This window comes from Lactuca saligna, chromosome 3 (assembly GCF_052625555.1).
Source record: "Lactuca saligna cultivar CGN05327 chromosome 3, ASM5262555v1, whole genome shotgun sequence".
Taxonomy (NCBI): Eukaryota; Viridiplantae; Streptophyta; class Magnoliopsida; order Asterales; family Asteraceae; genus Lactuca; species Lactuca saligna.
Genome location: NC_136419.1, coordinates 153,322,651 through 153,350,115, shown reverse-complemented (window position 1 = coordinate 153,350,115; position 27,465 = coordinate 153,322,651). Strand labels below are relative to the sequence as shown.

Below are 27,465 nucleotides of genomic sequence, written 5' to 3'. Positions count from 1 at the left end.
TAAATCACTCTAGATGCATTGATTGATACTGATACTGATAGTGGAAACTACAAAGTAGAAACTAAGGTAAAGTATAGGTAATCAGAAAAATAAATGTATTAAGATTAAGACCTAGAACCTCCATCTGATAACAGTCAGACAGACAGCAAAATATTGACCAAAAAAGAAACCAAAAACCACACTACAAACCTATACAATAACCACACTGACGGACACCGACACTGGTTAGCTCCATCCACTCCATTCTTTTCTGTGTGCTGATTTCTTCTACCGAAAAGAAAACACCTCTTGTTTTTTTTTATCTTTATAATATATATAATAATAATAATAACCAATGGATCATGTTAAAAAGGGTAAAATTGTAAAAACACAGGTTGAACCAATCTACTCATGTCATTGGGTACCCCGTGTCAACCCACTCCGTGCCACATTCCTGCATACAGAACAAAACATGTTATTGGTCATGCAGCATTTGGACTGAGACTGATACTGATGTGAATAGGACAAAAATAGGTAAAAGAAAGAAAGAAAGAAAAGAGAAGAGAAGAGCAGACCTGGCGGGATGTAGGTGAGAGGTGTTGGTGAAGCGTTTTGCCCTATTGTCCTGTTCCTTGTCAACACGCATAGCAGCTACTTCCTTCTCCATTGCAGCCACCTCTCTTCTCATCTTTTTCGCCTCAACCTCCATAGCCTTGGTTAACGTGTCTACTTTCTTCGCTAACATCTGAAAGAACCCAATATTACAAATTAAATTATATAACAAACAATAATGGTCTATTTCGTATCAAGGAATGGAAAGGATCGTTACATTCCATTCCATTATCATGTTCATTTGGCTTAAACGGAATGAGTCATTGAAACAGGTTGTTTGCTCAGCAACTTAAATTGATAAAACAAGACAAAAATCATATTTTATTTATGTAAAATTTAGTCAAAGTAATGCACAAATTACATATAAACATATTGTATCTTACCTTCAAACGGTTAAAAGAAAACTTATTTGTCACTTTAAAAATAAATCGTTTACAAAAATAAAAATAAAAAACTTAAAGACTATGAAATCTAATATTATTATAAAAAAAAAATAGTAATTTCTAAAGAATAACAAAATTAATCTGATTCATTTTATTTTGAAAATTATATAAATAAAAGGTATAAATTTTGTTTGATAAAAAGTTAAATTAGATTGAATACCAAGAAATTTGATGAATAAAAAAAATCCTAGTCATTTTTGAAAAATAACATTAAAAAAAAAAAAATCAATTCCATTTTTTCTCTATTTTCTTTAATGGCATTAAAGCCAACAAACAAGACAAAAGATGCGTTTCAAGTCCTTGGTCTGTTGTAAAAGTAATATATTGAAGCAATGAAAGTAATCAGGAACGAATGAGATTCCTATGTGCCAGAGAACCAAGATTTTTTTTTCTTTCGGTTGTAGACTTGTAGTGCTCTACTATTCCATTCCATCTTGGATTTAGTACAACATGATAAATAACAAAGGCAAGCACTAACCTCAATGGCATCATCCTTGTCTTTTATGCTCTGATCCTTTTCATAACCGGCTTTCCTCAAAGAAACCACCTCTTTCTGAAGCAAATCATACAAAACTCCTGGCACACTATCCTCCAAGGAGGCAGCTGGTTTTTCATGCAGAATTTCAGTATCCTTAGTTCCCTCACACGTTTGGCCAAGGTTAAAAGTAGGACTCCCACTCCCACTTGTTCCATTTGAAATAAGTTTACTCCTATCAAGTGTCCGTGTACCACCATCAAATGACTTTGATGTCCCTTTAGCATGCCTCAAAATTGAACTGGAACCAGATGATCTTATTTGAAAAGATGGTGATCTTTTGGGTAAGTTTGGAGATAATTTTGAAAAGTTATCCGCTCCACCTAAGGACTGACGACGCGAAGCACCATTGCTCATGCCCATGGGTGCTGAGCTACGAGAAAGAGAAAGAGAGTTGGGTGATCTCAAAGTGTCTTCCAGTACTCTCAGTCGCAATTGGAATTTCTCCTGTTAGAAATTAAAAGGAGTTTGTTAATTGTTACCCCTACCCAACATAGAACATCGTGTACGCGTGCATTAGGCTAGGACAGGGACAGATACTCGCAACTTTTTGTCGTAAAACAATGTGGAGGTGGGACAGGGATGAGACTGATGTCAATACTACAACACACCCAACAAGGTAGAAAAAGGTGGAAAGAAAATAAAAAAATTTCAATGAAAGTGGGAAAAGGATGGGCCAAAAAAAAAAGCAAGGATTATGACTGACAAAAATTGCAATAGACTAGGGACTAGGACTCATTCTAAAAAAATGCCCTCCTCATCAAAAGATAACCCTAGAAAGCTTGTCCTAGGCCATCTAAACAAGTTGTTCAGCTTTATTTATTTAGCTAATGTCAATGGGATAAAAATAGTAATTTTTGTCAATGAAATGCATGTAACAAAGCAAATTACTTTCAGTTGTGCTTCAGACTTTGCCGCACGCTCTGTTATAGCTAATTTGTCCCGCAGTTGTTGCATCTCACCCTGTTAACATTAAGAATAGAATATTGTCTACTGCTTAGAAATAAATATTTAACAGAAATAATAGTCCTACCTGCAAGAACCTTCTTTCTTCAAGCCATTGTTTAACTGGCATAACTTTGTCATTAGCATCTTTCCATTCATTAGCTACTACTGTTGCCACTCTATTTGCTGTAACCTTTGCACGAGCTAGCTCCCGATCCAGAGTTTTGCGCTCCTCCTATACATTTTAACAAATAACAATTAGCAATCTACTTTCATTTCTTCCTATTAATAAATTTACTCAAATACAAAGCAACTTTCAATATTGTTATAGCTCTGGGTAAATGTGCTACACCCTGGGGGCAAAACAGTCAATTTATAAAGATGGCATTTACATTCATCTCTTGAACTTTGCGCTGATAATCCCTCACAGCATTTGCAGCGGCACCACCAGCAAGAACAGCCTCTTCAAGTTCACGTACAGTTTGAGTAAGCTTTTCCACCTCAGCCACTTTTTGTCGATGCATTTTATCCAAAATTTTATTTTCCTCCTGACAAAGATTAAACATATGCATAATAATATTTATTGGTTAAAAAATGCAACAAATAGAAAAATACTTTTATTTCTTCCATTGTGTTTTGAAAAATCTACCTAAACTTTTGAAGTACAAATGTGCAATGCTATATATAATTTCAAGGTAAAATTTTGTAATAGAAAGAAATGGAAGTAGGTTATAAATGAAAGTTGGTAGTTATTTCTTGAATTTAGCCATATTGGAAAATGAGGATGACCAATTAAAGGCCTAAGTGATACCGCATACCTGGCAAATTTCTATTTGCTTCATCAACTCCTGGTTCTTATTCTGAAGATCATCCACCATTGAAGCCTTTGCCAAGGCAACCTGCACAGTTCTCTCAGCTTCAAGTAGAGCAGCCTCTTTTGATTTAGTCAATCGATCTAATGCTTTATTGTCATCCTGCAGCTTAGCAATCTGAAACCCAAAAAAGGGTAAAACTATAAATGTTTAAATTTTCCTGCAATGCAGAACAGGTTGTACTTGTATTGCTTTTAGGATGCATTCGAACTACTGATGACAAAAGACTAAAAGAGAAGAGTCTTGAGCTGCAAACCTCTTGTCGAGCAAGCTTTAGTTCAGCTTCTAGTGGTGCAAGGATTGCCTCAATTGGAGGCATATCATCGTCTTTTTGAGCAGCATGAACCCTCCGAAGAGTGGCTTCTGCTGCAAACTGAGCCGCCATTGATGCTTTCTTCTCATCATTGATTTTCTTGATTTCAAGAGTCTACATTGCAATACCCAAAAACCAAATCTATCATATCAAATGCTATCTGATAAATAAATAAATAAAGCAACAGAGATACAAGTGCTTTGGTCAATACTTTGGTATCTAGAAGAGATTCTGTCAACTTCAGCTTCTCGTCCACCTTCGACAATTCTTCAGTTAGCTAAGCCAACAAGACAAGATTTTGTCAGTTTAACTCTCCAACTACACATATGATTCACAAGAGATGAAATGGAACACAACAAACAGTAAGTACCAGCATTATTCGATTATCAAAGATTTTTCACAAGGCATCATCTAGCCTGTCAAATACTTAATTTCAGCATTTTTGGCAAATCAAAGAAACATAATTGACAGGTGCATGCCAGGGTGCTTTCATTAAAGGTCTACACACCATTGACCATCCCACAAACACAGAAAGGAAATAATTACCCTGCATCTAATGATCTAAATCAGGAAATTAAATTCCAAAATCATGCTAAATGTCTAACCAACAATGACATACCAAGACTTTTCGCAATGCACAAGATTAACATTTAAAATCCAGATGCCCCACAGGTAGGATCCTTCCTTTGGGTGGAAGTTATGAACAGAACAAATACAATAGAATATGAATATGCAGATGACAGTTATGCTTCATTTAATAAGCAAAACAGAAACACAATTATCCAAGCCGATTATAGATTGAAACAGGCAGCTGAATCCAACTAGCATTCAAATTCAAACATCTGGCCTATCAAGACTCCACATTGCGTCCAATTAAATTAGAAAATAGATGATGAAATTATAACCTCTTCAACAGCTTTCTCTCTTAGGCGTTCAGACAGCTTGAGCGCCTTGATCTCCGCTTGTGCTTCGCTCAACTCTCTATCCTTATCTGCAGAAAAGTCAAGTGAATCCCCCGTCGGTGAGCTTAAAAATTCTAAAATATATCAAATGAAACAACTAGAAAATTAGTTAGTTGGTCCATACGGATCAATTCACATTACTCACCTCTAACTTCATTTTCCAACCGATTGAGCTCCAGCTTTACCGGATCCGACCCGTGGAGCAGATTTATAAAGTCATCAGTGTCTAAGCTCGGTCTCCTCGAGCTCCTCCTACGACTAGTCATACCCGAACCCCTCCCCCCGCCTTCCCTAAAAGAGCCTGACACCGTCAACGGCGTCGTCTCAGCCATCGGAGGCCGTACATTGCCGCCGCTGTACTCACCTCCTTGCAACATTTCCGGCATGTCCGTCATTCCTCCGACACCACCGCCGCCGGATACATCCTCCATCACTCCGATCTGAACTTACTCACACATGAATCAATTCGACATAAAAGCCTTTATCTTCTAGGGTTTCTCAAACATACATACAGTGTAGTAGATGTGCATGTATGTATATATAGAGATTTATTTACAAATTTTCGCGTATAGTAGTTAGAAAGAGACAGAGTGTGTCAACTAGGTGAAGAATGGAATGCTTGTTTTCTCTCTCTGGATTGGAATCACCTCAGATCTCTGAGCTGCTTTCTCTCTCTAGAAGAATGTGCGATTTGAATGTGGAAAGCAAGCGAGTTCTCTCTCACTCACATACAATTTGAAACGTATTTAATTAAATATTTGCACTTTCTTACACGACTATGCCAATTAAACCAAAGCACTGTTATGTTAAAATCTAAATAAGTTCCATTAAAATCCAAATAAGGTTAAAGGGTAAATTAGGTCCCTCTTATGCATGTTAGAAAGTGTCTTTAGTTCATTTTTTCAATAATTAACTTGGGCAATCACTGGTTGTTATTTTTCTTGTACGGTTAGACTATATAAACGTTAACCATTAAATGCTTTTGTTTAAGCTCCCCATGTGCCTTGCATGCAGGGGCATTTTCGTTTTTTCAAGGTTTAAGTCCCTTTTTAATGTCATTGCACCTTAAAAGCTTACAAAACATTTCATCCCTCGTTTCCTCTGTTATCGTCTCCCCTTTTGTTCAATCGATTTCTTCCAACTTGATAACAATGATCGATATTAAATGCAATTGTGGAGCCACTGCGTTGATTCACACATCTTATAGCAAAAGAAACCGTGGGAAACTCTACTATGCTTGTACAGTAAAGGTAAGGGTAATGATTTTAATTTCGTTCTTCATATTCTCTAATTTTACCCTAATTCTTGATCTTCTTAAATTTGTCCAAGGACCATTATGCAAGTTTATAAGATGGGTGAATGATTATGATCAGGACTGTGATTGTATAGAGTTTAGGATGAAACCTGAAGAACAAAATCGCAAATTGAAGTTTTACCTAGTTATTAGTTGGTTTTTTTCGGTCCTTATATATAAAGTGTAAGTTTAGTAATGAAGTTCTTAGTCTTTTGTTATGTGTATTTTGTATTGCTATTTGTATTATGAAACAACCTTTAATTCCAGTTACAATATGTTGTGTAATCATAATGTGGTGTTCTCAATTGGTGTTCAAATTTAATGAAAATGTGGTATTTGCAACATATGCAATATACCATTCAATACATGTAGCATCTAATATAACAAAAAAAGGGACAAAAGTTAAAATATCCAAGATGACCACATAATAACATAGCATAAACATACTGTCAGGCATATCTGGGGTGCCTGACCTACCCTTCGATCCTTACGACCGTAACACGGGGACTATTCCCCTCCTACTACCACTATCACATTAAACATAGCATACCGGCATACTAGCACATAACACATAACAGATAGTGGCATACCAGAGAATTATCACAAAGACAATCATCTCAACTAGAGAATTATCACAAAGACAATCATCTCAACTATAATCAACTACTAGTGGGCTAGTGTGACAACCCGAAATTTTTTTCTTTGTAAAGTCCACACATTTAATCCAACAGTGTGTCAAACTCGTTTATGCTATCTTTTAGCCTTGTTTAGAGTCCGTTTAAGGGTTCAAAGCTCAGTACATTTAAGCATTTGGTATAGGATCGAGTTGCGTAAGTTCTTTGCGTTGAAATCAAGTCGAACACTCCATGTGAGGGAGTGTACGGTCGTACACGTGTGTGCAGCCATACACCCATGTTGGTCGTGCACCCCCTCCATAAGAGTGTTATCCCTTCATTCCTAAGTCCTTTCTTCAGTTTCCAAGCCAAGAACTCGATTTCTCTCTCAACTATCATCGAGCTTTCATCCCGATCTTCAAGAATGTAAGCCTTTCTTCCGTTTTGATTTGTTGTTATCCTTCTTCTTCTCCTATTAACACCCTTTGATTTCATCCATGGAAATCATCTTTTGGCTAGATCTTCAAATCTTCATCCATTTCACCAAGAACACACACTTCTTCTTGGTGATTGTGAACCCTTTTTGTCACACCCCAAAACCGATGGCGGAAACGTTCCGGGGCGGACGACGTCATGTAAAGTATCACAACCAATGTACATAGTAAGCATAGTAAACACGAAACATTACATTACATACATTCATTACATTTGTTTGAAAGTGGAAAAGCAAAGTAATACAAGTTTTAGTTACATAAGATTAAACAAAAGTAAAGACGAGAATTCCATCTGCTCCGTCTTCTGCAAAAGGACGCGGGATACCTGTCTAAGGAGAACCTGAGAATACAAGCAGTTTAAAAATCAGCATAAAGCTGGTGAGTTCATAAGTGTTTTGTTTTCTGAAAATGAACATGTTTCCTTTGGTTTTCTAAAAAGTTTTTATCCAAGAAAATCCCATATTTTCTTATAAAGATAGTTTAGTTAAAGTTTTGAATTTCCGTTAAATACATCAGTGTATAGTTTAATACATAAAACTAAATATTGAAAACCACTGGGAATACCATCCAGTACAAAAGTAGATATTTTTAATACATAAAAATATAAATTTAAAACCATGGGAATACCATCCCGTACTAGATATAAGGTAGTTTTTAATACACTAAAGCTATAGATTGAAAGCCATGGGATTACCATCTCGTATTAGATATAAAAACCATGGGAATACCATCCCATACTAGATATAAAGACCATGGGAATACCATCTCGTACTAGATATAAATTCTATAGATCAAAGATAGATATGAAAATCAGTGAATAAACTTATATTAATACGTATTGTGAATCGGTTAACCATGCTAATATGACCACAAGACCTCCTTGACATTCTTCAGGCGTCGGACGATATCCAGAATTTGTCACCCTAGGCGTGCCCGCCTAACTGTAGCTAGCAGTTTAGGTGTGGGATTATCAATCCCCGAATAGATCTATTCACAAATTCCACGCTCTCCCTCCAGGAGACTCTAGTTACACTTCCGGTGAAGATTTACTGATAACCCAAAGGGTTTAATGAAGACGAATCTCACAAGCTAGTATTAAATTATTCACGATGTTCTCGGTTGTTATCAAACATACTAATCGTTTTGAAACATAATACAGTAAATACAGTTTAATACAATGAAATTATCTGGCATAATACTCTAAATTAAACAAAGATAAACTGAATCAGACATAGTTTATCTATTATCTTTACATAAATCTATGCTCGTAAAACAAGAACTGAAGATCCCAAATTATTCCCATAATAATTTGACTGTTTTGATTGTTTCCTTTACTGTAATTGAAAACCATGTATTTATATTCAGTAAAACATCCCTTATGCTCCACATAATACATAAGGGATAAAGATATCTAAAAGTTAGCCAGATATTTATAAAAATACATCGGTTTTAGGTTTTAAAAACATTTATAGTTTGCTTGTATTCCCCCCTGAAAACATTGAAAAACACGGAAAAAGGCTGTAGCACCTGGTTCCTGGTACGTACTCCTTGTTATTTACATTTTTAAAATAATGCATTTTGCCTTGGACTTGGTGAGTTGATGGGCCAACTCGCCGAGTAGGAGTGGGATAAGGCGCGGGAATTGGACCTTGGACTCGGCGAGTCAGTCCCCGGACTCGGCGAGTAGACCCTGTTTGGGCAAAAACCCTAATCCGGGTGTTTGCACCCTATTTAAACGCTCTAACTTGGCCTCCTTTGTCCCTAACACTTCCAGAGAGCAGTAGAAGCGAGACCCTAGCCCCCATATTGTTCTTAAGAGTGCTTTTGGCTTTGTGAAGAAGGTTTGGAGCTTAGAAGAAGAAAGAGGTGGTTGAAGAGTGCAAGGAAAGGGTGTCACACCCCCAAACCAGAACGGCGGAATTGTTCGGGGGCGGAGGACGTCATATTCAGTATCATAACAGTTCATAGAAAGGAAAGTACACACCACCATATATATTAAAGTTTCCAAAATGTTTACATAATTGTATTCGTTACATGTTCAAAAGTTAAATATATAAACATCTTTCAAAAGAAGTAATTAACGTCAGTACGTTAATCCCCAAAAGTTGATTTCCAATCTGCTTAGCGGTTCCCTGAGAATACAAGTTATTTCAAAGAGAAAGTGTCAACAATTAAGTTGGTGAGTTCATGAGTAGTGTTTTGAGAAAATGTACGCCATTCGAAAGTTCGTGTATGTTTTCCAGAAAACGCAGTATTTCAAATGTAAAGAGTTGTGATTTGTTGTGTTGAAAGTGAATGTATTAGATCCAGAAAATCCCATATTTTCCCTAATGGTTGAGGTATGAATTTGTTGTGTTTTCCAAGAAAAACCCTTATTTTCTTATGAAAGTATGAAATGCATATGAATGTTCGTGTTATAAGTTGTAAATAATTGCACCAGGAAAATCCCTTATTTTCCTATTAGTTGTTTGGTTTGTATACAGGAAAAACTCTTATTTTCCTAACATAACTGGCAGTCTCTAAGACCGAAAATCACAAGAAACCGACGTTCTTAAAAGTTGTGTCATAGTTTTATATAATAAAGCTATACGAAGATCGCATTTGTTAGATGAAGAATAGTTTTAATAGCTACTCGTTCATAAAAGCATAATACCATAATAATTGTATATCCGATGAGTTTTATAACCATACTAAACATAATATGCCTGTAACGACGTTCTTCAGGCGTCGCAGCGTTATAACAGCTGTCACCCCAAAAGACGGACTGTAGCTAACAGTCAGGGCGCGGGATCATGACTTCCCGTATAGATCTATACACATTTGACACGTTCTCCGAACGGTAGACTCTGGTTGTAGACAGGACTTGCAGCATTACTTTCTAATAAAGAAAATTAACGTTTGAAGATATACACGTCTCATGGATTCTCAACTAAGTCTGTATTAAAGTGATAGTTTTGTATGCAAAGTTTATCCTTTTTCACAATGTTTGACAAAGCAAAATCATAAGTTTTTAGAATGTATAAAACGACTTAACAATGAAAGGTACTTTGAAATCATTATATACTTTGTATAATGTCTAATGCACGCAAAGTATGACAAGAGTTTTCCATAATAGTAATGAGTTCCAAGTGATTTATTCGATAAAACAAGTGAAGTGAAACTTTATAAAATACACGATAATAACCCTATGTTTACTTGTATTCCCCCCTAAAAGAGTATAAAAGCATTTAAAATGTATTTAAAGTGTGTTTGAAAGGGGTATGAACTCACTTGATCGATTGAAGAAAGCGTGATGAAAACCGAGCAGAACTTTTACTCGAGAAAGCGGATCTCTCGAGATTCTCGAGAAATCTTAGGAGTCTTAGGAGTGTAAAACTTTCTTCCCACTTTGGATATGAAAACCGGGCCTTTGGGATGATTTCGAGGGTTGAAACGCAGAGCTTCGGCGCGAGAAAGGAAGGAAATTAGCAAATTTGGCCGGCACCCTCGCATCCTTTTTATAGGGGTCTGAGAGGTTGCATTACGCGGGGCGTACTAGAGTACGCGCTGCGTACTCATGCGTCATGCATGAGCGCATCCTCGGTCGAAACACTGGAGCGACATGGACGAACCGGAGCCTAGCATTCGAGTACACTGGGCATACGACGGTACGCTGGGCGTACGAGGGATCGGACCGGTGACTCGTACTTCGGATAATACCGAGTTTTAATTAAATTTATATTTTAATTAATTAGCAAACTTCAAAAATTCATATCTTTCTCATACGAACTCCGTTTTCGACGTTCCTTATATCCATGCGAAGGTGAGACTACGATCTAAAACTTTCATTTAGACTCCGTCGGCTAGTTTTGAATTTATTTTTAATATTATATTTTTAATAGGTCGGGACAGGAAAAGTCCGTTAAAGTTCCATAACTTCTTCATCCGACGTCCGTTTTCGTCAGACTTTTTACCGTTGCGCTAGTATTGTTGAGCCCTTCGATTCTCATTTAGATTGTGTCGGCTAAAAGTCTCTCGATCTCTATTTCGAGTTTTTAGCTGTCTACTGTTATATCTGTAACTTAGAAAAATCACAACTTCCTCATACGATGTCAGATTTGGACGTTCTTTTTATGTACGGTTACGGTTTGATGATATCTATGACTTTCATTTAGACACCTAAGGTCAAAAAGTATTTTATTGAAACTTTGCGTTTTACCTTTATCAGTATTGCCGGTTTTGCCGAGAATCTTCGGTTGGTCATAACTTCTTCGTTATAACTCGGATTTTAGGGTTCTTTATATGTACGAAAACCTTTATACGATTCCTACCACTTTATTTAACCCAAATAAGATTTTAGGAAAGTTAAATTTTAACCTAAATTTGACTTGCGTTCCATCATATTGCCTTGAAATATCAGGTTGTCACATCATCCCCCTGTTAGAGGGAATTTCGTCCCGAAATTAGAGTTTAAACCGAACTGGTAAACATGCTACGGATAGATGTTTTATTTGCTTCTCGTGTTCTTAAGTGAACTCGATCCCTCGCTTGGCATTCCAGCGAACCTTTCACTATCGGGACACGACTTTGCTTCTTTCGTTTAACTTCACTGGCATGACAACTCTTCTTGGTCGAACGTATGTTGAATGTTTTTGTGTACTGTGAGAATAATACATCTTGTACCCTACAAGTAGTGTCTCCAGATCTTTAGAGCAATTACCGTTGCCCCTAACTCAAGATCATGCATTGTATAGTTAACTTCCTGTGTCTTAAGCTGTCTTGAGGTATAGGCAGTGACCTTTCCTCTTGCATAAGAACACAACCTAGTCGTACTGATTATGAAGTCAAAACCTTGTGGTCGATTAGATGTCGTGAAGATCTAAAATAAGGTATGGTTACTCATGAATTAAGGGAAAAGGATAGGTACTCTTGTTCTATCTGTCTTCCTTGTCCCAATCGACAGAAAGGGCATGCGTTGGGCTTCTAAGTTTATTTGCATGGCAGCATGATCACTCGTAGTCTTGGGAAGTCTCCGTCCTGGAGTTCATAGTAGAACCCATACCAGGTTCATCAATCATAGTCTCGGGTATTTGAGCCGTATATAAATAGGCTTGAAATTGTGGGTCTTTAGATTGAACTTAACGTACTACACGAGTGGTACTTTGGGGCAGTTTGTTGAATTTTTCTTCGGAAAGGATGAGAAACAATAAGTGCTCTATGCACGAGTACTTTGGTATTTTGGAATGACGACTTTGCTAGAAAGAAAATTTCGGAGGAAGAGATGTACGTATGAAGCTGTTTTTGTGCGGACCAAATTGACTCAAGTCATATGATAATGTCGGAATCATAAGGAAACTTAAAGACATTAATTTGAATGTAAGATGTTTATAGACAAAACACAACCGTGCAACCATCAACAGAGTTACAACACTTTAGACTACTATAAGATTGTTGCTGCGAATAAGGTATACTACTAAAGGTAAGTATACGCAGTACGAGCATCCCTATACCGACGGGATCCCGTAAGAGATAAGACTCTAGTTGCACTAGTTTTAAACATGTTTTAAAAATACATACATAATACTGACGATTGGAAGTGAACGTATACTATAGTAGGTTCTTTCGTTGCTTCTTTCCATTCTGAGGTCAAACTCCTCGGGATTCGCCGTCGTCCTTCTCTGTTGGACAGTCCCTCTTGAAGTGTCCCATTATGCCACATAGATGGCATATTCGATAGATTTCGACATTGGTGTTTGAGGTAATGTGTTGGGTCCGAGTCTGGCAGCAATGTGTAGTATGTCCGTTCTTGTTGCATTTAAAGCAGTGTAACGGACGACAACTACCCAGATGATGGAAGCCGCACTTATTGTATTTCGGTAGGTTTCCAGCATACTGTCTAGCTGGTGTAGGGACAATTGGGATACCAGGAGGGATGGTAGTAGGATGTACAGATGTCATGGCTGCGAAGGTTGACACATGTTGTTGTCTTTTGCTCGCCTCTTGGGGTGATTTTCCTTTAGCTTTAACCCAGAACTTTCGTTTGTTATTCTTGGGCTTGGGATTCGGGGTTTCGTGGTAGTTTGTTGCCCATTGAGGTATTTCTAAATGATCTGTTGGGGGATACTACGGGAAGGTTGTAAAGATTCCTCACATGAGTACTTCGGGGTTTTGAAAGTAGGAACCGATTGGTGTTTGTGTCGGGTTTGTCATTATAAATCAATCGAGTTTAGTTAGTCGATGGTTAAAGTGAAAGGGTCTTTTATAACACATGGAACTGGTATGGGTAGGGCCACACCAATCCATGTCGAATGCTGATGTCGATACTTCTCATTGTAAGACGTTCGTTAGTGAAATAGTGCATTCTACATGTGTGTTTTCAGTGCTTTTTAGTCTATCTCCATTATTACTACTATGAAAGTTTTGTTTAATGGTTAGGGTGTTTTGTTCGAGTAGATTTTTAAACTTGTGACTCACGGAACTCCTCTGCGTCCCTACTATCAAATGGAATGTACGTAAATAAGTTATCAAGGAGAAATGTACCCAGAATAACTGTGGGGTCTGCAATAGCCTCCTCTTGGCCCATTGCAAATACTCGGCCTCCTCCACCAGCATTCATGATGTTTGACTCCAGGAAGTCGCTTCGGAAGTGTCCCGCTACTCCGCACTCATAACAAGCACGATCTACTCCTATATTTGTGGCTGGAGTAGTTGGTTGGGCTAGTTCTCTGCAGTAGCGGATGGTGTGTCCCTTTCTATTGCACCTAACGCAATGCATTTCACGGCAGGGTCCGTGATGATGAAAGTTGCATCGGTTGCACTTAGGCTGGTTGCCGTTGTACGACCTTTTGGGTGTAGGAGTATGGTTTGTTGATTGCTTTTTGGCATTTCTTTGAGTTGATTTGCCTCCCCTCTCGCTCCATGGTTTTCGTTTCATGTTCTTATGTTCGTACCTTGCGGTATTCTTATAGGTAGCTACTGGTAGGTGGCTTCGATTGTTTCTTTGATTAGGATTTTTGATATCGTTTCCTTCCCTGCTTGAGTTGACAGAGTTATTGTATGCTATAATGGCTGCCACTGTGGCTATAACTGTAGCTTGTAAAGTGGCGGTGTCAAGTCGTAGGAATGGGGTCGCGTTGGTAAGTTGATTACTTCCGGCCCTTGCTGTGCCGCTAAAGTTTGTTTGAGACAGTGCAGTTATTACTGCTGCAGTGATAGCAGATTGCACTATGTTGGGGTCATATAAGGGAGGTGGTTGTGGGGTTGCGTTTCTACGTGCTGATCTACGAGGAGACATTGTTCTGATAAGGAAATAACAAGAAGAACTATAAGTTTTAATGATTCGCAAGTCGCGCATTAGTGATTTGTTATATCAGAAGTTTGGTTTACCCCTTAATAGGGTTTTGAGTTCGACTCATAAGGAGAGTAGATAAACTCATGAATTGGAGGGGTATGCAAAGGGTTTAATAAAGGAAATACATCATATATTATAAGACATGGTGCATTACATTTTGTAGTTAGGAAAATTTGACCTATCTAAAGGTCTCCGATTACAAGGTTAAGAAAAGTAAGGACTTTATCCGAGGTCTTATGCTATGACAAAATTTTGAAAGTCAGACAAGTATTATTTGTTACGTGAGCTGGCTACATGGGCCTTAGATTCTGCCAACTGACGCTCCATCTCGAGCATACGTAGTTCATGTCTTGCCTGGCATGCCCGATGTTCTATCACTTCGGTTTGAGTTGCCGCTAGCTCTCTCTGCAACGCTTCATTTCGATTTACGATTCTCCCGTGAGCTAATCCTAACTGTCGGATGCGAACTGTGTTGACTCCAGTGTTCGCATCATTTTCCTCAGTTCGATGGATGGTTGTCCGTCCTTGTTCACCAATGCAAGAAATCCGACGAACCAATATAGGAAGGGCTCTGTTTGCTGAGCCCCCCTCGCTTAGGTTGTAGAAGCTTCGGTCTCCGTTGAATGGAAGGGGTTGATCCTGTTTGCGGCTCCACCTATTTAGGTTAGTTGCCCAAAGGGGCGTCGAGCCATGAAATTCCGGTCGAGGATTAGGATTTTGAATTGGAGTCGTTAAGGGTAGGTTATTGTTCTCTGGATCTGAGTCTGATTCTTCTTGCATTCATTCTTCAGGATCATTCTCTATCCCTTCTCTATTACCTTGGTTGGGGTAGTAGGGGTCACCGGGGTGATGGAATCCAGCCATTTGAGTCTATACGAGAATAGGGTTAAGAATTGACTATAAGCTAAAGCACATGGAATTTACTCTTAGGTTTAAGGGTTGAAGGCACTCGAATACCCCCTTAGTATTCTTTAACGATATGCTTTTGGTAAGTTTTAAATTTGTTGTCCATTGCAGACACTCCTTGGCATACGTTAGTCGGCCCTTGGACAAATATAGTTGATCAGGCTACATTCTTCCCAGTTCCGAGTACGCTGGGCGTACGAGGGATCGGACCGGTGACTCGTACTTCGGATAATACCGAGTTTTAATTAAATTTATATTTTAATTAATTAGCAAACTTCAAAAATTCATATCTTTCTCATACGAACTCCGTTTTCGACGTTCCTTATATCCATGCGAAGGTGAGAGTACGATCTAAAACTTTCGTTTAGACTCCGTCGGCTAGTTTTGAATTTATTTTTAATATTATATTTTTAATAGGTCGGGACAGGAAAAGTCCGTTAAAGTTCCATAACTTCTTCATCCGACGTCCGTTTTCGTCAGACTTTTTACCGTTGCGCTAGTATTGTTGAGCCCTTCGATTCTCATTTAGATTGTGTCGGCTAAAAGTCTCTCGATCTCTATTTCGAGTTTTTAGCTGTCTACTGTTATATCTGTAACTTAGAAAAATCACAACTTCCTCATACGATGTCAGATTTGGACGTTCTTTTTATGTACGGTTACGGTTTGATGATATCTATGACTTTCATTTAGACACCTAAGGTCAAAAAGTGTTTTATTGAAACTTTGCGTTTTACCTTTATCAGTATTGCCGGTTTTGCCGAGAATCTTCGGTTGGTCATAACTTCTTCGTTATAACTCGGATTTTAGGGTTCTTTATATGTACGAAAACCTTGATACAATTCCTACCACTTTATTTAACCCAAATAAGATTTTAGGAAAGTTAAATTTTAACCTAAATTTGACTTGCATTCCATCATATTGCCTTGAAATATCAGGTTGTCACATCATCCCCCTGTTAGAGGGAATTTCGTCCCGAAATTAGAGTTTAAACCGAACTGGTAAACATGCTACGGATAGATGTTTTATTTGCTTCTCGTGTTCTTAAGTGAACTCGGTCCCTCGCTTGGCATTCCAGCGAACCTTTCACTATCGGGACACGACTTTGCTTCTTTCGTTTAACTTCACTGGCATGACAACTCTTCTTGGTCGAACGTATGTTGAATGTTTTTGTGTACTGTGAGAATAATACATCTTGTACCCTACAAGTAGTGTCTCCAGATCTTTAGAGCAATTACCGTTGCCCCTAACTCAAGATCATGCATTGTATAGTTAACTTCCTGTGTCTTAAGCTGTCTTGAGGTATAGGCAGTGACCTTTCCTCTTGCATAAGAACACACCCTAGTCGTACTGATTATGAAGTCAAAACCTTGTGGTCGATTAGATGTCGTGAAGATCTAAAATAAGGTATGGTTACTCATGAATTAAGGGAAAAGGATAGGTACTCTTGTTCTATCTGTCTTCCTTGTCCCAATCGACAGAAAGGGCATGCGTTGGGCTTCTAAGTTTATTTGCATGGCAGCACGATCACTCGTAGTCTTGGGAAGTCTCCATCCTGGAGTTCATAGTAGAACCCATACCAGGTTCATCAATCATAGTCTCGGGTATTTGAGCCGTATATAAATAGGCTTGAAATTGTGGGTCTTTGGATTGAACTTGACGTACTACACGAGTGGTACTTTGGGGCAGTTTGTTGAATTTTTCTTCGGAAAGGATGAGAAACAATAAGTGCTCTATGCACGAGTACTTTGGTATTTTGGAATGATGGCTTTGCTAGAAAGAAAATTTCAGAGGAAGAGATGTACGTATGAAGCTGTTTTTGTGCGGACCAAATTGACTCAAGAGCTGTTAGACAAGGAATTCATTAGAGCTGTTACACAGCTACAAGAGTTGTCTACACAACTACAAGAGCTGTTAGACAAGGAATTCATTAGACCGAGCAGTTCACCCTGGGGAGCCCTGATCCTGTTTGTGAAAAAGAAGGATGGGTCGCATCGGATGTGCATAGTTACCAAGAGCTGAACAAGGTAACGATGAAGAACTGTTACCTGCTCCCGAGTATTGACGACCTCTTTGATCAGTTGCAGGGAGCATCTTGGTTCTCCAAGATCGATTTGCGTTCAGGTTATCATCAGATGAGGGTCAGAGAGGAGGCTGTGCAGAAGACTGCGTTTCAGACGCGTTATGGCCATTATGAGTTCGTGGTGCTGTCATTCGGGCTCACCAATGCTCCTGTCGCGTTCATGGACCTCATGAACCGCGTATGTAGACCGATGCGGGATCGATCTGTGATAGTTTTCATTGATGATATCTTGGTTTATTCCAAGATGCAGGAAGAGCACGAGGAGCATCTAAGAGAGGTTTTGGAGACTCTGAGGAGGAAGAGCTTGTACACTAAGTTCTCCAAGTGCGAGTTCTGGTTGCGCGAGGTGCAATTCCTTGGGCACCTTGTCAACCAGAATGGTATACTGGTCGTCCCAGCTGATGAGATTTAAACTAGCCTTTAATCTATAAAGATCGATTAGATCTTGAACAAGTATGTAAATATAAAACTGTATGAACGCAATAATAAGAACAAGTCAAGAAGGAATCAAACGTGTCGAATGATTAAACAAAATCCTCAGAAGAGCTCGATTTAGAACATCAACTGTAGAGGATTGGTAGGTTACAAGAACGATTAAAGAAACCTGTTATGCTCTAGATGAATCGCTAATTTCTTAATCTCTCAAATCGTTAACCTAATATGCATGCAAGCGTAAACTTATATACAAAACATAAAAGGTTCTCGGTTGGACAGGCCGAAACCAGAATACAAAGTGACTAATACTATCGAGCCCAAAAGACGCAATCTTCAAAATAATCTTCGGCCCAACAATCTCCCCCTTTGCGTCAATTTGGAGCGAGACCTTCACTCTCTTTTCACAGCAGAGGGCTTCTTTACCGTCTTAAAAATCTTCGGTATTATAGCCAGAATGTGATGCCTGAAGGTGATATACTAACGAAGCATGTCAGTGAAGTTCTTCTTGTCTGCTGTTGAGTTCTGTTTGCATCGGTGAATGATGTTAATAATATGCTCCAGACAATCTGTAGAAAACAGATGTTTGTCTACCAAAGCAAACAGAAACTTATGCTTGTCGCCTCTGGTGAACATAACCGTCAGATTGGAAGAATCAATTTGCCCTATCTTCATTTTATGAACATCTCCTATCTTGGAAGTGGGCTTGATGGTTGGTTTCTTGTTCATAACTTTTGCTATTTCCTGATCCATAGTGGCAAGCTCATGGACGTAGGAAGCCAACATTCTTTTAAGATGTTTAAGAATCGGTTCATACTCTCTTTGGTTGGAGAGAAGAATGTTGTATAGCAGAATCCAATCATGCGGATTCAGACTGGGAAGATCTGCCAGAGAAATAAGATGTTTTGTGTTGGCCGTTCCTCTGTTGATTTTGAAATTAACGTTCACAAATTTCCCAGCCTGTGTCGGTTTCAGTACCTTGACTTTAATGATTTTCTGAGGGCTCCATGTCAAGTACTGCGGTTGACCATACTTCAGATAGAAATCTATTAGCTCTCTGTCAACCTTCAGGTTCGGATGAGGGACATCGGCAGTGACATCAAAGCAAAGAAATGTGAAAGCTTTGCGCGTGATTGGCATGTCGAACTGCGAGTCTTTTGTATTTTCACACTCGAAGGATGCAATCGGTTTCAACCAATATATGGAAGGAAACTCAATCGCTTGAGTGATGAGTGTGTCTCTGTCCCAATCTGGGAACAGAGTCTTCTTGGCTTGAATGGCCTCCTCATCCTCCCTGATCTTTCTTTCCCTGGCCTCGGCCTCTCGAGCTATCTTTAGAGTTTCATCAAGCTCTTTGTCCCTTTTCTTGCGTTGAAGAGCTTCAGTGATAGTTTCATCTGAATCTGATTCGCTCTCAACAAGGACTTGTTTCCCAGAACCCGAAGCTACATTAACCTTCGGTTCTGTCTTGGACACACCTTCCTCTCCCCCTTGTCGCGGAAGAACAAGATTCTCCGGGACACCCTTCATTTCACTCAGGATGTTAATAGCAGGAAGGAGTTTCGCCTGGAGATGCTGTCTGATAGTGAGGGTTAGGAAGGGATCATGAGTGTCAAGAACATTTGTTAACATATTCTTGACATCACCAGCGCAACTTTGAAGAACTGCCCGCTGAGACTTTAGCAAAGAAATTTCTTGTTGTGCCTGGGCCAGTTGGATCTTTTGTAAGTCGATGGTTGCCTGGTGCTTGACAAGATCTTCCTTCAGGGTGCTCTCGGCTGCCAGAGAAGCAAAACGTGAATCCAAAGTTTTGAGAAATGAGGAGGATTCAGTTTTGAGGTCAGCGTGCAGAGCCTCAAATTTGGTGGTTTCACCCTGAAGGGTAGCCGAGAAAGAGTCTACGGACGCTTGAAGCTTGGCCGCACTAGAGTCAGCGTGAGCTTTTAGAGAATCAAGAAAGATCTGAGTTGTGTGAACAACCTCAGAAACTTCCTTGGTGGCTTTTGAGCATGAAGCAGCTGAGTTATCTATGGCGTCAGTTGAACGATCCAAGGCGTCAGTGTACGTCTTGATCGCAGACTCAATGAAGGCTTTGAGCACAACACCCCCGTAGGCTTTATTATCAGCCATCAGACTGTCAAGTTTGGCGTGAATTTCCTGAATCTGCTGACTAGAAACAGGGGTATCGGCATCTGTGTCTGTAGGAATCCGGTAGGGGCTATAATAGATAGAGTCGAACTCTTCATCATCGCCCCCCAAGGTAGCACCGGAGTTGGAGGATGGAGAAGGAGATGGGGGAAGGTTGATGACCGGGGTTTCAACCACAGTAGCAGCCCCTGTATCAGATACATTGACCGTTACTGGTGGTTGTGAAGATTCGGTGATAATAGGCGCGGAGATAAAGGATGAAGGATGAGGAACAGAGAGGGGAATGGTAGGTTCTATTGTTGTTGGAGGGATGGTTATAGGAACATAAAGTGTGACCTTCTGTGTGGGTGATGGGAGTGGGGTTGGAATTTTTGGAGAAGTAGGAGGAGTGGGTGATTTGGTAATTTGAGGAGATGCTGGTGGAGAGGGTAGATGAGTGCCCGCTGGAGAAGATGGTTGTTGAGGAGACTGAACAGGTGTTGTTTCGGTTTGAGGAGCAGCAGCCTCTGTGTCTGATGGAGCAGATTCAGAAGAAGGAGACCCTTTGGCTCTTTTAGCCATCTTCTTGACCTTTTTGGATTTGGATTGAGAAGGTGCCTCTGCCTCAGACTTGCGTTTGGAGGATCTTCTCTTTCTCTCCTTCTTCGGTTTAGGTTCTTTCTTTTCTGCTTTCTCCTTTTTGCTTGCCCTCTTGCCACGGTTGGCAGGTTGATCGAGGGCATCAAGAGTAGCACGTTGTTCCTCGGACAGAACCCTAGGAGGCAAGGGTGTTCTGGTGCTGTAGTCAGCCATGATTTTGCTGTGTGGCGTGACGCACCTATACATGGACTCAGGGATCAATCCATAGTGAAGAAACTTACTTGGATCGGAGACTATGATCTTCTTGGTGTGGTAAGATGCAATTGAAGCCGTAAGAGCATCCTTCATTACCGGGATGTCAAGGGAATCCATGGCCCTTCTCGTGATAAGCGTCCAAAACCTGCCGCATGAGATCTCGGAGTACCTGGCAGTTGTGTTGAGACTCTGAACGACTTGAGCCCAGATTATGGAGCCATAATCTAGATTGATACCGTTGTAAAGACCATACATGATGGTCAGAAACTCTTTGCTTGTGGTGTCAGAACCACCACATCTCTCCGCTAAACCCTTAATAAGTAGGGTAAGCAATCCGTTCCACTGAGACGGAAGACAGGATTTCTTGACTTTGGTAATGGTGGTAAGAACATCCGTATACCCCATTTCATACATCATCGAAAAAAGTTGCGCAGTGGTGATGAAATCCGGTGAGATGACGGAGGAGTCGACGGCAAGCCCTAAAAGGGAGCAAAACCGTGTTTTGGACACCGAGGTTTTCTTGTCGTGAATGGTGAAGAAGATGCGGTCCTTATGTTTGTCGTAGTTGGCCGTTGTGTAGACTTGGGAGAGCAGGGACATGGGTACGGCCTCCACTTGCGTGAGTGCCAACACCAATGGGGAATATTTGAGGCATTCCACCACGTGTAGCATGTAGGAGTCATATAAGAATGGCGTCATCTCTATAATCAAATTTTGATTAGGTTTGCTTGAGAGCAGAGAAGAGGAGGCAGTTTGATCTTGTGCTGAAGAAGAAGTCGCCATTGTTGAGTTGTGGAAGAAGATGAACAGTTAAAACTTTTTCAGAGAGAGAATTCGTGAGAGGTAAATGCCAAATAACACGATCCCCCCTTATTTATACCGTTCACAGGAGAGAGAAAATCGTGATGATGAAGAAACCAAAACGTCGCCTGAAAAAGCGCGATTGTAAGTTATGGTGTATCCCAGGAATACGTCAGCACACGTGGGTGTGAAAGGAATCAATTGCATGCGCCCAAATCATTTTTTTTTGTACCGTTTGAAATTCTTGTGCATAAGAGTGTGAAAGATAAAGAAATAAATCAAAGGTGTTTGGGATGTGAGTGTTGTCTATTAAGAAGACAGAAAGCGGAAGATTCCGGGCAAGAATCGCTTCGTTCAAGGCCAAGAGTGACCTGAAGTGCTTGTGTGGTTTCCCGAGAAATACGATCAGTTGTCTTTTAACAAACAATGAAAGGCATCTTTTGATAATGGGCTGAAGGGTGGCTGAACTCAAACCGAACATCAAGTCTTAACATAAAACTGAGTGTTGGTAGAGATACCTGTGAGATCGATGTGATCTGTTGAACAGGTAGGAGGGAAGTATTTCGTGACGTGAATGGTATAGACAGAAATCTCAAAGAAAAAATAAACTGGACCTCTTTGGGAAGAAATGTCTTAGGTGGAGACAATTTCATAAAAGATCACGCAAAAGGAAAATGAGATTTCCAAGTAATAGCTTGAGTTTATCACTCACCGTCAATTCATTTCAGGTATTGGATTTTGGGTTTCACTTAGACCGTGGTAAACGAATCCAAGATCATAAACACAGATGTTGTGCAACCATAAGCCTCAGTGGTAAAGACCGAAAGCATCAAGGGTTACTTTGGGGAATCGAATGTAAATGAAGAAGATGAGGAGATGGGTAAGAGACCGAACGTACCTTCTGCTACAGAATAGGGACAAAGCAGAGCAACTCATGTTTCAGATGAGTAGAGTAAGGTAGATCTAGACCGAGTGTGAGAAAGTAGCCTGATTGGGAAGAAACGATAGGTATTGATCGAATCATTAAGGCATGCTCGAGGTCATAGAGGCTTGCGACAACATACAACATCATGCTTCTAGGGACGTCTAACTAGTCTGATAAAGATAAAACATACCTGGGTAAACACTACAAAAGGAGATGCTTGTATGCACCTGTGCAAAACGTACACCGACCAGAAAGATAAAGTGTTTTTGTAATTTTGGAATTTTCGATCGATCTGTGTATTTCGGTGACAATTTCAGAATTGAGAAGAACTTAGCGGTCTGTCTCGTTCGGTTCAGTAAATGCTTAGAGCAGAGAGAGACCGAGTGTGCTGTTTGCGTGGGTGCCTTTAAATTACTAGGACAGAGAGGGACCGAGCGGTCTGGTTGCTTCGGTTCCTTTATTTTACCAGAGCAGAGAGAGACCGAGCGGTCTGGTTGTTTCGGTTCCGTTAAAGCGCCAGAGCAGAGAGCAACAGAGCGGTCTGGTTGCTTCGGTTCCTTTATTTCACTAGGGCAGAGAGAGACCGAGCGGTCTGGTTGTTTCGGTTCCGTTAAAGCACCAGAGCAGAGAGCAACAAAGCGGTCTGGTTGCTTCGGTTCCTTTATTTCACCAGGGCAGAGAGAGACCGAGCGGTCTGGTTGTTTCGGTTCCGTTAAAGCGCCAGAGCAGAGAGCAACAGAGCGGTCTGTCTCGTTCGGTTCTTGATTCTTAAATAGAGATTTGAGGATTTGGGACCGACTCTGCAACCATCATACCCAAGCCTTGTAGAATTTTATTGAAGGTCATTTCAGGAAGAGCTTTGGTGAAGACATCGGCCAATTGATCAGTGGTTCTAACAAAGTGTATTTCGACGTTTCCATCTTCCACGTGATCTTTGATGAAGTGATACCTCTGTGCTATGTGTTTGGTTTTAGAGTGTTGCACTGGCTTATAACAGATCCTAATTGCACTTTCAGAGTCACAATATAGTGGGATCTTCTTCATATTGAGTCCATAGTCTCGAAGTTGACTCTGGATCCAAATCACTTGTGATGTGCAGGATGCAGCGACAATGTATTCCGCTTCAGCAGTAGATAGTGACACGCATGTTTGCTTCTTGGACTGCCAGCTAACTAACTTCCCATCGAGGAATTGGCAGCCACCAGTTGTGCTTTTTCGGTCGAGTCCACATCCTCCAAGGTTAGCATCAGAATAGGCTTGAACAAAGAAGCCTGAGTTGGATGGATACCATAGACCTAAGGAAGTGGTTTGCTTGAGATAGCGTAAGATGTTCTTCACTGCAAGCATGTGAGGTTCGCGTGGGTTTGCCTGAAATCGAGCACAATAACACACAGAAAACATGATATCAGGTCTGGTAGCAGTTAGATATATCAGAGAGCCAATCATTTGACGATAGAGCGTGATATCGACAGCCGGTTTGTCTAGAGATGGGGTAAGCTTGGTGCCGAATGCCATTGGCACTTTGACTTTTGAGTCTCCCATCATGCCAAACTTTGCTAGGAGAGTCTTCGCGTAAGCTTCCTGATTAATAAAGATGCCTTCGGGTCCCTGTCTTATGTTTAAACCAAGGAAAAAGTTAATAGGACCCATTGAGCTCATTTCAAACTTAGTCTCCATCAGCTTTCTGAATTCAGCTGTTAAGCTAGGATTCGTGGAGCCAAAGATAATGTCATCGACATAAATTTGAACTATCATAAGGTGGTTACCTTCCTTTTTGCGAAAGAAGGTTGGGTCAACCAAACCTTGTTTAAATTTAGACATCTTTAAAATTTTTGTAAGCGTTTCATACCAGGCTCTCGGAGCTTGTTTGAGGCCGTACACAGCTTTATCCAGAATATAGCAATGATTTGGATGCTTTTCATTCACGAACCGAGGAGGTTGCTCCACATACACAGTTTCTTCGAGTTCTCCATTGAGAAATGCACACTTGACGTCCATTTGGAAAACCTCAAAGTTTTTGTGAGCAGCATAAGCCAGAAATATTCTAATAGATTCTAGCCTAGCTACCGGAGCGAAAGTCTCTTCATAGTCTATCCCTTCCTCCTGACAGTATCCCTTTACCACCAGACGAGCCTTGTTCCTGATAACATTACCTTCCGTGTCCATTTTGTTCCTAAAAACCCATTTGAGACCAACAACCGAAGCATCTGGAGGAGTTGGAATGAGGCACCAGACTTTGTTCCTTTCAAATTCGTTCAGTTTGTCTTGCATTGCTTGAACCCAATCAGAGTGATCTAGGGCAGTGTTAACTGTCTTCGGTTCAACTTTTGATATGAATGAGTTAAACATACAAAACTCAACCTTTGAAAATAAGGATGTCTGTTTTGCCTTTAGTTGTGATCGGGTCTGAACCTTTTCAGATACATCACCAACTACTTGAGAGATAGGATGATCTCTGGTCCATTTGACAATAGGAGGGTAATTCGGATCAAAGGTTGGGTCTAGTTCAGCATTAATCATTTCTTCTGGCTCAGATTGGCTGTCGTAATCGAGCGTCATATCATTATGTTCCCCCTCAATTGATGAGCTTTGAGAAACATGAGGTTCAGGTGTTTCTTGTGGTGCTGAGCTTCCAGGCGTTGAAGCACCTTCGGTTGATGAAGGATATTCGGTTGATGTTGTAGAATTTGGCTCCCCCTGGACTTGTGAGCTTGGCTCCCCCTCGACATGAGAATTTGGCTCCCCCTCGACATGAGAGCTTGGCTCCCCCTCGACTGAAGCGTTGTTGGATGGAGAGTCATTAGTGGTCGATTCTCCTTCCTGCATTTTTCTTGCAGCATCTTCGACAATCTGCTTCATATTATCAACTTTGTTGTCTGCTGCACCTGCTTCGGAGAGTGAAGCTTTCTCCGGTTTGTCAAAGAGCTCTAGAAATTTGTCGTATAAATTGGCGACCGAGACTGTGACCTGGCTAGTTAGAGGAAAGATTTCCCCAGCGGTGTCTTCTTTGGCCTGTAGCTTCTTGACATAGCTATCGTCAAAGGTCACATAGTATGTCTCTTCAATCCTTCTCGAACGCTTGTTTAGGACCCTGTACGCCTTGGATGTGAGCGAGTAACCCAGAAAAATTCCCTCGTCGGCTTTGACATCAAACTTGTTGCGGTGTTCTTTAGAGTTAAAGATGAAACACCTTGAGCCGAACACATGGAAAAATTTCACATTGGGTTTTCTGTTGTTTAGTATCTCATATGGAGTGAGCGTGAATCGCTTGTTGAGATAGGACCTGTTCTGTGTAAAACAAGCAGCCGAAATAGCATCAGCCCAAAAATAAAGAGGCAAGGAAGCGAAACTTAGTATAGTACGGGCAGCTTCACACAAAGATCGGTTTCGTCTTTCGACTATTCCGTTCTGTTGTGGTGTGTAGGGAGCTGAGAAATTGTGACTAATTCCCTTTTCTGCAAGAAACTCTTCAAACTCCCTGTTCTTGAATTCAAGACCATTGTCGCTCCTGATGTTGCGAATAACCTTCTTGAGCTGTACTTCAATTTGCTTGATAAACACTTTCAGCTTTTGAGTCGCTTCAGATTTAAGCTTTAGAAAGAATACCCATGTAAATCGTGAAAAGTCATCAATAATAACAAGAATATACTTGCTACCACCGATGCTTTCGATAGATGAAGGACCACATAAATCGATATGAAGTAATTCGAGTGGTTCAACAACTTTTGTGTTGATTATAGATGGGTGACTTTGAGGACTCTGCTTCCCCATTTCGCATGCATCACACAAATGATCTCTGTCGAACTTGAGCAATGGAAGACCCCTAACATAACCTCCAGTGACAAGTCGGTTGATATCTTTAAAATTGAGATGAGAGAATCTTCGGTGCCACAACCAAATTTCGTCGGATTGAGCTTTTGATAACAAGCATATGGCTGGGTTTCCTTTGATGGGTTTAAGGTTTAAGGGAAACATTTCACCCTTTCGCTCTGACTTGAGAATCACTTTCTTTGTCTTTTTCTCTATGATTTCAGAACCTTCATCATCGAAGGAGACTTTGAGACCTGTACCTTCAACAAGCTGAGATACACTAATGAGGTTGTGTTGGAGTCCTTCCACATAAGCCACCTTCCTTATAGTAAAGTCCCTATTTGTTATCATCCCGTATCCCTTTATGGTGCCGAAAGAATTATTTCCAAACTTGACGTTGCCACCATTTGCAAGAGATCTGTATTCCCTAAGCTCCTCTTTCCTCACTGTCATGTGACGTGAATAGCCACTATCGATGTACCATTCTTCGTCGAACTGCTCGTCACTTATAACCTGCAAAAATTAGGCAGATTTAGGAACCCAAAGTTTCTTGGGTCCACGTGAGCTTTTCATGGGAACGGGAACAGTAAGAGAGATGTCAACTAGATATGTTCGTTTTATAAGAGTTGTTTCATCTTTCCTTTTAATGGTAAAAACTTTTATTTTGTTAGGATTGGGTGTGCTCGGTTTGGACTCTGGTTTGGATTCATTGACCTTCTGCTTTCCCTTTTGTTCAGCTGACGAATGAGATTTTTGAGAAAAAGGGGAATTGGCTTTAGAGCAAGATGGAGATGAATCGGCAAAAGTAGAAGAGTTAGAAGAACGAGAAGAATTAGAATGAGAGAGTTTGTATTGAGAGGACTTCCTGGCTGGAGACTCTAGACGACCCTTTTTCTTTTGATCTTTGTGGGGACCGATCTTAGAGTCTTGTTTTCTTTTGACTTCAAAACCGAACCTTTGCGTTTGGTTTGAGCTGTCCTTGGAACCGAACCTTTGGTTTCGGTTGGAGTCTTTTTCAGAACCGAACCTTTGCCTTCGGTTGATATTTTCTTGTGAACCGAACCTTGGCTTTCGGTTGTTGTGACTTTCAGGCTTTCCTACAGGATTGTTTTCATACTTCAGATTCTTGTCTTGGT

At 40.3% G+C, this 27,465-nt stretch overlaps 1 protein-coding gene across 1 annotated transcript; it reads right to left on the bottom strand.

Moving 5' to 3' along the window:
• LOC145037377 (microtubule-associated protein 70-1-like) lies at positions 1 to 5,396 on the bottom strand. The gene is made up of 11 exons (XM_078986027.1): positions 4,807 to 5,396; positions 4,605 to 4,690; positions 3,911 to 3,976; positions 3,643 to 3,813; positions 3,333 to 3,503; positions 2,907 to 3,062; positions 2,603 to 2,749; positions 2,461 to 2,532; positions 1,513 to 2,016; positions 555 to 724; positions 1 to 433 (listed from the first exon to the last, which is right to left on the bottom strand). Exons 1-11 carry the CDS (start codon positions 5,090 to 5,092, stop codon positions 394 to 396), a joined length of 1,869 nt encoding a protein of 622 aa, XP_078842153.1. The 5' UTR covers positions 5,093 to 5,396; the 3' UTR covers positions 1 to 393.
• Positions 5,397 to 27,465: the final 22,069 nt, after the last annotated feature.